The sequence below is a fragment of the Phaseolus vulgaris genome, chromosome 7 (assembly GCF_000499845.2).
Source record: "Phaseolus vulgaris cultivar G19833 chromosome 7, P. vulgaris v2.0, whole genome shotgun sequence".
NCBI classification, from domain to species: domain Eukaryota; kingdom Viridiplantae; phylum Streptophyta; class Magnoliopsida; order Fabales; family Fabaceae; genus Phaseolus; species Phaseolus vulgaris.
Genome location: NC_023753.2, coordinates 39,452,781 through 39,464,225, shown reverse-complemented (window position 1 = coordinate 39,464,225; position 11,445 = coordinate 39,452,781). Strand labels below are relative to the sequence as shown.

The 11,445-nt window shown below is 30.0% G+C and overlaps 2 protein-coding genes and 1 non-coding gene across 3 annotated transcripts; 2 read left to right on the top strand and 1 right to left on the bottom strand.

Annotated features, from left to right (window-relative positions):
* Window positions 1–1,722: 1,722 nt before the first annotated feature.
* On the top strand, window positions 1,723–2,837 carry LOC137827505 (uncharacterized). Its single transcript, XM_068633667.1, has one exon. The coding sequence runs from the start codon at window positions 1,833–1,835 to the stop codon at window positions 2,529–2,531; it is 699 nt and encodes a 232-aa protein (XP_068489768.1). The 5' UTR covers window positions 1,723–1,832; the 3' UTR covers window positions 2,532–2,837.
* A 748-nt stretch (window positions 2,838–3,585) lies between these two features.
* Window positions 3,586–3,657, bottom strand: TRNAD-GUC (transfer RNA aspartic acid (anticodon GUC)). The gene has a single exon. It is a non-coding gene; the product is annotated as a tRNA-Asp (tRNA).
* A 3,152-nt stretch (window positions 3,658–6,809) lies between these two features.
* Window positions 6,810–10,351, top strand: LOC137827503 (malate dehydrogenase). The gene is made up of 7 exons (XM_068633664.1): window positions 6,810–7,022; window positions 8,026–8,184; window positions 8,303–8,478; window positions 9,004–9,281; window positions 9,368–9,503; window positions 9,592–9,703; window positions 10,034–10,351. The coding sequence occupies exons 1-7, from the start codon at window positions 6,980–6,982 to the stop codon at window positions 10,126–10,128; spliced, it is 999 nt and encodes a 332-aa protein (XP_068489765.1). The 5' UTR covers window positions 6,810–6,979; the 3' UTR covers window positions 10,129–10,351.
* Window positions 10,352–11,445: the final 1,094 nt, after the last annotated feature.

Below are 11,445 nucleotides of genomic sequence, written 5' to 3'. Positions count from 1 at the left end.
ATGGTTTTTTCTGTTAAATATCACTAAACGGTGTTAAGTGGTGCTTATGTGGCAAACACGTGTAAATTACGTGGATGATGCTTACATTACTTTAGTGAATACTGAATTAGGGTTTAGGTTATTCAAATTGAGAATTTCGAATTTAGGTTTCTAATACGAGGATTGTTCCCCTGGTTGAATTCTGTGGTGCGCTGCCCTGCTTCGATTCCATTTGGAGGTGCGTTTCCCTGTTTCGATTTCACATAATCGAATGAGGAGAGCACAAGATTGAAAATAAAAAGGATATACTAAATAAAGTGTGTTTCCAGTTTTAACATAAAGAAAAAAGCTATGTTATGTAAATCCATTCAACACTTATTTTATATTTAAATAAATTTCTTCAAACATTTATAAAGAAAATGTAAAATGAGTCAAGTTTTATATGTTATGACTTAACTTTTATAGAAGATTTTTCATCCAACTTTTCTAAAACCAAATGTACATAAGTTATTTTAATTTATGAAATAAGTTGAATTCATTTTCATTTTCATTAAACAGGATCATAATAGTGTTATGAAAAATATCCAAACTCTATTGTTTGTTGTTATCTCTTTCTAAGCAAAGTTGAGTGGACGGTGGTAAGTTTTGTGGTGAATCAATAATCATTATACCGTCTATGCCAAACATGGTCTAATCATAATGCTTCCAAAATAAATGAAAAAAGAGTGGTGTAAAATTTCAGTGCCAATCCATTTTCAATCGTCTAGTCTATTTAACAGGGGACATTCAAAATTCTCAATGTCTTCTTTGGAAAATGAAAGCAGATGTGTCCATAAAATGGCCATTTCATTGATAGATTGAGATAGATGAAGAGTTAGTACTACCACTTATCCTAACTTTTTCATCATAAATTGTTCATAATTACTTAATGTATTTCAACCGAGACTCAAATTATTAGAGAGGGAGCTGATTAGACTTAAAGTGCAGATACTGATTTTAAGAACATGAAGATAGAGTGATCTTTAGAAATCTGAATTTCACATTATCAGAGAGGGGTGATTAGACTTTAGTGTAGATAAAGTGGTTTTAAGAAATCATAAAAATAAAGTGATTTGACCATAAGATTTAAAAAATATTTATGGTAACTTGAGTCATGACTTTAACTCTGGGGATAATGCACCCTCTTTTGTAAGTTTTTTCTTAGTGAGTTAGAACTTAGTTCCCTCATTTTTTATTGTTTTTTCTTTTCTTTTGCAGATTAGGACACAGTTAGGATGAAGATTAAGACTGTGAAGCATTAATATTATCAAAAAAAATGTTATGTTCATAACTTTGCACAAACTTAATGCAGTGGCAATCCAACTGAAATGAAGAAAATGTCATTTTTTTTCTTCTTTTTTGCAATGGGGAGTGGGGTTCTGATCAGTGATGGACTTGACTTTTCTTTTGCAGAGTTTAGTTTTCCTCATTACTCTCACTATATTGGTTGCTTTTATGTTGTCAATTCTGCCGAAAGTGTTGAGCTAGGACTGATAATTACACCCTTAAGATCAAGATTTCATGCTATTACAACTCATGCCATCAATGTGCAATTTTCACAAAATAATGTAGAAATCAAAGTAGTGGCAGTTGAGTAATTCTTGTGACAAAACTGTGCCAATTTGAGGCACCAAAAAGATGATAGGAACTTGCAGAAGAAATTTATTGTTTATAAACTAAAATGGGGGCATCAAAGGTTCCTTCATGAGATTGAGAACCATTTCTAATAGTCCTTCCCTTACTCTAGAGACACATTCTTACTTTCTTTCTTCTTTTCTTTCTCTCATCAAACCAAAAACACCCTTCACTTTGTGATGTCTCCCATGAGGCTTGGTAAGAAGCTTCAACCTGCCAAGAAGGCATGGAATAGCTTTTCCAACACAGTCCAATACAAACTCCACAAGCTGAACATCCCCAAGTCCTTTAGAACCACCCTGCAACTCCTCCTCTCAGCTTTTCACTCCCTTGGCCATGTCATACACTCTAAACTTCATCACTCACTTTCCACTACAAGGCAACGTGCCACTACTTTCTACCATGTTCAACACAGGCACTCTACAGCCATACACATAGATGACCTCTTTGACAAGGCTAATTCTGTCTCCATGACCACCAAGAGAAGTGCTCATGCACAAGGGCAAATAAGCAAAGGGAAAGACAAAGAGGAGCATTCCATTCCAAAGGGTCATTTTGTTGGTGAGTATTGCAACCAAAGTCACACCATTTCAAAGAGAAATTTGATCTCTGAGTGTAATAGTAACCAAAATCACCACAGTGAAAGTAGTGGTAAGAGAAGTTTACATGATAAGCATCACAACAACCAGAATCAAAACAGTGAGAGTAGTGGATTGAACACTATAGAGGATGCATGGAAGGCTGTGGTTGCTAAGTCTCCCCAACTACATGTAGATCAAAAGGCAGAAGAATTCATCGGCAAGTTTCGTGAAGATATGAGGCTTCAGAAAGAGAGATCAATGCTTGAATTTCAAGAGATGCTAGCACGAAGTGCCTAGATAGATTTGATCTCAACAACTATTTCATTTTTCTAATTTGACACACACAAGATTGGTGTATACATAATTTCTTTTTCATTTCATTTTGGATTCTGCAGAGCACATAATTGCTTAGTAGTTGTTTGTGTGAAGATGTATAGGAAAGAAGGGTTTGTGAAGGATTTTTTTCCTTTTTCTTGTGTAAACATAATTTGCATTCATTCTTCTTCTTTTGATTGAAAATAAGCATCTGATGGATTGTGCATTGTGTTTGTAATCTGATAGATAATGAAGTGTGTATACAATGTATTTGGGAGTTTTGTTAAACTTTATGTTTGTTGTGAAAACATTTGCTTTAGTTGTTTTGCTTTTCTTTTCAATTTGTTGTTTGTTCTTGTCCAATGTCCACATGCATCCATTTTCTCTCCTAATTTCAATTATTTTCAGTTGCTTTAATAGTGAGTTGTTGGGATCTATCAAACTCATCCAGCTCACAAGTACTGTAGTTAATTTTAGTGTATAAATAATTAAAAATATATAAATGCAATAGTATAATTATTAATATTAATATAATAACGGCAAGAAAATCATCAAATAAAAACTATATTAGTGACAAAAATAAGACTAAATTAGAGACCATTTTATGAATTAAAAAATTATTGATATCTAAATTAGTTTTTTAAATTGGTATTTAACTACTAACTGTCAATATTTTAATTACTTACTACTTTTTATTCTAAATTAGTTTTAATTAGTCTTTTAGAAACTAATTTAAAATCTAAAATATTAGTAATTAATTTAAAAATTATTTTATAATTTTTTATTAATAATAAAAACCACTTTAAATACATATTAGTTAATATATGAATTAATTATTTTTTTTCTTTAAATTTAATTTATATTTAATGATTCTTTTAGTCAATTAACATTAATTATTTGTAAGACAATGCAATTGGAAATTTTAAATAATTTAGAACAAAACATGTTAGAAAAGATATAGTAAATGAAGTGAATGTAACCCTGAAAGTAGAGAATGAAAAAAAAAAAAAAAACAAATTATAAAACTTAAAAAAATCGCCGTTGCCGGGGATCGAACCCGGGTCGTCCGCGTGACAGGCGGAAATACTCACCACTATACTACAACGACCAACTTTTGATAAGGTTATTTAAATTACATATTTAAAAAGTTATGATATTTAATTTAATCATATATATATATATATATATATATATATAAGTTATGCTGATAAAATATTACAATTAGCACAACTTCAATACATGCTCATACTTATATAATTGAAACAGTTTTAATGTTCATTTTCTCAAAAAATAAAAAGTAATAATATTATATATTTGTATTTTTCATTTTTCTTTAACAAGATAAATTTTACTTCATTTCTTATTTGTTTCTCTACTTTTTCATTCATTTCTTTACCATTTTTTTCTTTATTTTCTTTATTCGATGAAGGCTAAAAGATTTCTAATAATCTCACTTGTGTTGACAATCAATAAATAATGGATGCAATAACTCATTAATAATTAAAAGGTTATTTATAATAAGTTAAGGATGAAATAGAATGATCCAAGAATTTCTTGGGAAGATGTAAAAATATTCCAGAGAAAGACATATTGTTAGATGTGCATAGAATATACTTTATAACATTTTTAAAATTAGGTTAATTAAATTGTAAAAGTATTATTGTATGAATATTTTTCAATGTTAAGTTTATTAAACAATATTAATATAGTTATTTGTATTTGAATTTTTAATTTTTAAGTGGTGTGAAATTTTTTTATATACTTAAACAAATCCTTAAGTTAAGAGTTAAGAGATAGAAGTAACAAATAATATTTATATTTTATTCCAACATATGAAAGAGAATATCAACATGTCATTCATAGTTATCTTATTAACATGGTTATAAATGGAAGACTTGTCATACAAAATTAACTAAAAAATTTACATTAAATTAAATATCAACTTATTGTACACATGCTTTATGCACACAAAAATTCTAGAAAATCTTACAAAACTATATAAAAATTGTTCTTTCATTGTAAAACATTCACTCTATAAAGTATTTATCTTGAAAAAAAGTCTTATTTGTATATATTCTCTTTAGAGTTATCCATGTAATTTTGTAACAACTTTTTGTTTTGTTTTAAGTCATAAGAGTTAGATAAAGAATACTTAGGATAACCATGATTGACACAACCCAAAAATAATAAAGATTATTTAAGTTCTAATTTCAATTGAGTTTCTACTTAAAAAAATTGTCCTATTGGACTAAAATAATTTTATTTTCATTTAAGTACCATTTTGTTTAATTTTTGTTATCAATGTGAAAATGTGATTGTTATTTTTTTTTCAACTTACTAATCAACTTGTTGTTGTCCTATCTAATCTCCTTCGACTCATCGATAAACTAATTTTTTTTCTCTCTAAAAACAAGTTGACTATTGAGTTAGAAGAAATTGAAAATGAAATATAAATTAAGTGGGGAGTTTGAGATAGGAAGATGAAAGTAACAACTATGTTATTTTAATAGTAACAAATCAACTTACAATATACTTAAAACATAATAATTTATTTTGTCACCTAATAGAATAAAACTTTTTAATAAAAACTCAATTGAAAATAATTAAATTGACTACTTAATTAAAATTTAATTAAGTTAAAAAAATGATGTTTTTATTTTATTTTAATGAGATAAGATAGATAACCAAAAGCAACTTTACTTACTTATTATAAATAAGTGGTGAGAATAAAAATACTTGTATTATGTAATCATTATTTTCTAAAAAAAACCTCCAAAACTGTTTGAAATCTCATTCAACTTCTTATAAAAGTAATATATTTATTTTTATTTATAAATCATAATACTGAAATATTATTAAATAAAAATAATATTATAACTTATAATACTGAAAATAAAATAAAATAAAATAAAACTTTAATTATAATGAATTTTAACCTTTAAAGTAACCTAAAAGAATGGTGTATAACGTCTCTTAACCAATTAATTTAAAATTTGCCTTCTAATGATGAAAAGATAAACCATTATATATATATATATATGTTATATGTATGAAAAATATAAAGTTAAATATACTATTCTTACGTATAACTTAACATTAATATATATGTCAGTCAAATAAGAGACATATTAATTGAATTGTTATTTCATTAATCCAATATGAAGCATGAATATATTTTGATAATTGTTCTCAAAACGGTGTTAGGGTATAGAGAACTACCACTCCCTTCGGTCTATTATTGCCACTCCTCTTGTTCTTCCTTTCTTTTTTCGGTCGTCAGATCTCACAAATGGGGTGGTACATGCAGAAAACACTCAAATGCTCAAGTTACTATAGATGATGATGTACCTGGTCCTTGAAATTTGTGTTATTTATATTATATTAGTGGGCTTTTTGCTGGTGAGCCGGATTAGGAGATAGATTCATGTTTAGAGTTATGTTAAACAACCCTTAATTATGGATTAACTCTGCTGACTTGATCAATCCATAGAACGTCGTCACGGATTGGTCGGTCACGTGTCGTCATATGACCTCATCATGATTAGGTGGTTAAATGATTCGAATGCTGGCCGACTCACTCCATATATATATATATAATAATAATAATATTATAGAAAATATAGAAAAAGAAAAAAAATTATGAGGTTAGGAAATAGATTCTTAACTTTGAAAAAGCTAACAACTAAGGTCCACCTTTTACGACACATGTGGTCGATGATGCCTCCCTCCACGCTTCATACCGTGCGTGGACCCCACGTCTACGGATGCTCCGTGACCACTCAACCTCTTTAACTCACACCGTTAAGCATCTACACAGAATATCGTCTTTCCGTTTTATATTTATTATTTCACAAGTTTTACACCACTCTTGTGATATTTTAAAATTTATCTAGCATAGATACTAATTTAATCTGTGATATGTTAATTCAAATAAATTAAATTTAACTCTTTCACTGTTAACAATTTCTTTTTACACATTCCCTGTTAGATGAAGTTCATATAAATTGTACTAAATATATTAATTTTATTTTTATTCTATTCATATAATTTTTTACATTAGTACGGTCCACATTAACTTTATCCAGAAATCTTTACGGAAGAAAAATTAAAAAAAAGAGTATATTTTTCTATAAACTATATAATGTCTTACATAAAAAATTAATGTGATGAAATTTTACAAATAAATTTATACATAAACTAATTAATTTATATACAAGTTTTTTTTCCTCTAAAAATATATATAAATACTCTACATTATTTGCATCTTTTACGTTGGACATATACCGTCAAAGCGGCGTCGTTTTACGTAGTCCTAACCATCTCCACAGAAATAAATTCACGAGTCCACCCTCACTCTTTCAGTAACTCCTTCACAGTTCTTCATCGCCTAGACCCTCTTCGTTCCTTCGATTCGTTCCATTTCTTCCAAAATGGCCAAAGACCCAGTTCGTGTTCTTGTCACCGGTGCCGCAGGTAATCATCTAATATCCAGAATCTCTTTTGTACCGTTCATATGTTTTAGATTCGTCACGATCGCTTGGTTTTACCCTTCTGTGTTTTCGATGCGAGATCTGTGATCTGACGGTTGTTTTGAATTGGTCTGATGGTTTTAAATTATGGGTCTGTATGAAAATGATGTCTTTGGCTGTGTTTGAATCTTGATCTGCTTATGTGTCAGATCTGTTCCTGTGATGAACCACGGTGATGGTTGGTTTCTGTGTTTTGTGATCTTTTTTTATGTAGATTTGTTTTTCATTGATTTGATTTGTAAGTCTGGCTTGTGATTCTGATTTAACTGTTTGTTAAGGTTGTTTTTTTTTGTTAAGGTTGTTCAGAAATGGATCGTGTTTTATGTTTCATCAGGAAATGAAAGTTGAAACTAGTAGTCTCTGCATTTCTTTTATCATCTGCTGGTGTCTTGTTATGTTTCTTCTCTGTGATTGAATGAGAAACATCTGATTCTGTGACATTCTGTGTGGCAAGTTGACTTACTATCTATGATGCACCGATACTTTTGTCTGACACGTGTCCGATCCTCTAGCATACTTTACCTATACTCATCAAGTATCTAATTATAAAGCACTGTGATGACAAATTTATAACTTTTTATTTCCACAATGTCTAATAAATGTGATTATCGGTGATAATAGAATATAATTCACAATTGCAGTTATACAAGCCTTAGTTAATTTGATTTTTTTTCTGGTGGTGCACTTTATTTTATTTTATTTTATTTACAATTCTATTGATTTTTTGAAAATGGTGTTTCTCTACTCTCTCCTTTTTTTATGCAAAGATGTGTTGTTTTAAGTTATTTATTGACCTAGTTAAAAACTTACAATGATGTTTTCGAGTGAGTGGGGTTTTATGGTGGTATGAGTTGTTGCTTTAAACTGAGTTTGGTCTGCATGTGGATGCATGGGAATTTATTTTTCATCATGTTGATGTCCTAATAAAGTGTTTTTATCAATTGTAGGGCAAATTGGATATGCTCTTGTCCCTATGATTGCTAGAGGAGTGATGTTGGGTGCTGACCAGCCTGTGATCCTCCACATGCTTGATATTCCTCCAGCAGCGGAGGCATTGAACGGGGTTAAAATGGAATTGGTGGATGCTGCATTCCCTCTTCTTAAAGGTTTGACATGATGCCCTTGTTGAATCTTGCTTAAACAACACGGAAAAATCGATCTTAGAGTTGAGATAGGTTGTTTTAGTGGCTCATATCATCAATAGTGTGAGATTATTTGTTTCAGGTGTTGTTGCAACAACTGATGTGGTTGAGGCATGCACTGGTGTCAATGTTGCTGTGATGGTTGGTGGATTTCCAAGAAAAGAGGGTATGGAGAGGAAAGATGTGATGTCTAAGAATGTCTCAATTTACAAGTCTCAGGCTTCTGCCCTTGAAGAACATGCTGCTGCCAACTGCAAGGTAATCCCTTTCATCTGAATCTGCAGTCCCTCTTAACTAGATTTAATTATTTCAACTGTTCTTTTTTATGACAAAACTTGTTATATTTTGTTGGGACATGTTGATTTTGTCTTATAATTGAAAACTGTTAATTTGTTGGTTTCACACAAGTCCAATGAAAATATAAGCAGTTCTGATGATATTACTTGTAGCTTTTGGTCCCATTAAGATATTTGGAGTTGCAGTGAATTTATATGTATCCCCGTTAATGTTAGTTTTTGTACTTGTTTGTTGAACTTTGACCACTTTTAGGAGATTCGAATCTTAACATGAACTAGGTATTATGGAATAAACTCCATCTAGTTCATATATGTGCAAGTGTACTGTATATATGGTAAAGTTCTTGTTTCTCGACTCCATCTTAATAAAACCTAACTTTCTATTCATGGAATGTATACTGTATGTTAATTTTTTCAAAAACATGTTTTTTCAGTTGCGTTTTATTGAATTATTTATAAAGGGATTTGCATTACTCTTACCCTGCAGGTTCTGGTTGTTGCTAACCCAGCAAACACCAATGCATTGATCTTGAAAGAATTCGCTCCATCAATTCCAGAGAAAAACATTTCTTGTTTGACTAGATTGGATCACAACAGGGCCCTGGGGCAAATTTCTGAAAGACTTGGTGTTCAGGTTTCTGACGTGAAGAATGTCATAATCTGGGGTAATCACTCATCCACTCAGTATCCCGATGTTAACCATGCAACTGTTACAACCCCATCTGGGGACAAAGCAGTTCGTGAACTTGTAGCTGATGATGCCTGGTATGTTACAAATACTGTCAATTATGACTAGTATTTTTTTTAAGATTGTGTTTATTGAAACATTGCTGGAATTTTTCATCATCAAGGTTGAATGGGGAGTTCATTTCAACTGTTCAACAACGTGGTGCTGCAATTATCAAAGCTAGGAAGTTTTCAAGTGCACTATCAGCTGCTAGTTCTGCTTGTGACCATATTAGAGATTGGGTTCTTGGAACTCCTCAGGTTGGTTAGGCTTTTGTTCGATTTCTAATTCAGGTTTTGTATGTGTCTCCAGCTAAGCTAATTGTATATTTTTGCCTTGCTATTTTAGGGCACCTGGGTGTCTATGGGAGTATATTCTGATGGTTCTTACAATGTTCCAGCTGGACTCATCTATTCATTCCCTGTCACTTGTGCCAATGGGGAATGGACAATCGTCCAAGGTTAGTTTTTGTCACATGATATGATAGTATATTCATTACTATTTTACTTGTCCATATTATGCATCACCATTGTACTGAAACAATATTTACTTGAACAATCTCTTATATGGATGATGCTTTCTATGCAACTAAAATTCCTTGCCAGTTTGAGTTTCTAGAATGTTTATTCTTGACAGATAACATTTGTAATTAACTGAGAAGAATCACCTTTAGTTGAATAAAGGCTTTGTTGTTTTTCCATTAAATAATTACACTACTCAAAACAACCACTTGTTCTAACTTGAATGAATACATCTGATCCTTGTTTCATTTGTCCAATAATTTACTCAGGACTTCCAATTGACGAGTACTCAAGGAAGAAGTTGGACTTGACAGGAGAAGAGCTTTCTGAGGAGAAGGCATTGGCCTACTCATGCCTCTCTTAGACACATTGGTTTTTGTGATCCATCCTTGTAGGTTGGGATCATGTTTTGCCATAGAAGTAGCTTCAATTTTGAATAATTCTCCAAGACACAAAGGAACTATGAGTGCTGAGAGTGTACTTTTTCATTGGCATTACTTGTTGTATTGCAACAACATCTAATCCTTTTAGGAGGATATTTGAGCTTACAGTTTTAGTCATGGCATTTGAACTACTACATATTCAAATTTTCGTGTCACATAAAAATTTATTAAGATCTACAATGAAATTACTTATGAACCAAAATAGATTTTTTTATAAAAATCCAAATAAACTGATATCACTTAACTAACACCTCGACCTCAACAGAACCAAAATGAAAACCTTTTTATTAGAATAATAAACAAAATCTACAAATTTACGTGCACAAATTTATATGGGTCTTATATATTAATCAATATAAATTATGATTAATAAAACTAGGATTATGGAGGTTATTAATGTTTATGGGGATAGTTATGTGTAAGTATGAAAAATATTGATAGTTTTGTTAGCAGCATGAGGTTATTAACTTTTATGCACGGGTAAGTATGTATGCAAATTCGATAATTTTGTTTGACTAAGAATAGTGAATATAATTTTAAAATATATTGTTGTGATTAATAATGTTATTAGTCATTGAAACATATAAGAGTGATTAACTTTATGTTTTAAGTGGATATTATTAGAATAATAAATCACTTGTATAATAAAATTAACTATGCTATATACATAATTATAGATATATAGATTTGATAGAAGTAATGGAAAAATATTCTTTTTGAGGCATTATTCGTTTTCTTGAAGTCTTCATCTTAATTTTTAAGAATATATATAGAAACATACGTGTGTATATATATGAGTTTTGGACACGTCTTTTAAATTTAAATTGTGTGTCGTATCGGACACTGATAATACTTGTACTATACACACGTTAGTGTAGTGTCAAATTCAAAAAATATTTGATGAATTTCTAACAATTCTAACACAGTTCTAACATAATTTAAAAAAAAAAGTATATTAATTTTTTTAAAAATTAAATTTATTGTATAAATTTTTATTATGATTATAAAAATAAGGATTTTGATTATAAAAATAAGGAATAAATCCTTTTAAATAAGTTTTGAAAAACATCTTTCTACTACAAAAATAAAACTGAAACATACTTATGTATATAAATATTTATTTTCAATTTATATAATTCATAATTATATAATATATAGATTCGTATCTTCGTGTTTTACATTATAAAAATTATACGTATCTCTGTCACTCTCTTACATGGATAAATAGGTAGCTTTTG

Bases quoted from the DNA above. Each gene is read 5' to 3' on its own strand.
- LOC137827505 (XM_068633667.1), top strand. From the start codon at position 1,833: ATGTCTCCCATGAGGCTTGGTAAGAAGCTTCAACCTGCCAAGAAGGCA.
- LOC137827503 (XM_068633664.1), top strand. From the start codon at position 6,980: ATGGCCAAAGACCCAGTTCGTGTTCTTGTCACCGGTGCCGCAG. The intron at 7,023-8,025 runs GTAATCATCTAA...TATCAATTGTAG, and splicing joins TCTTGTCACCGGTGCCGCAG to GGCAAATTGGATATGCTCTT. The intron at 9,504-9,591 runs GTTGGTTAGGCT...TTGCTATTTTAG, and splicing joins GGGTTCTTGGAACTCCTCAG to GGCACCTGGGTGTCTATGGG.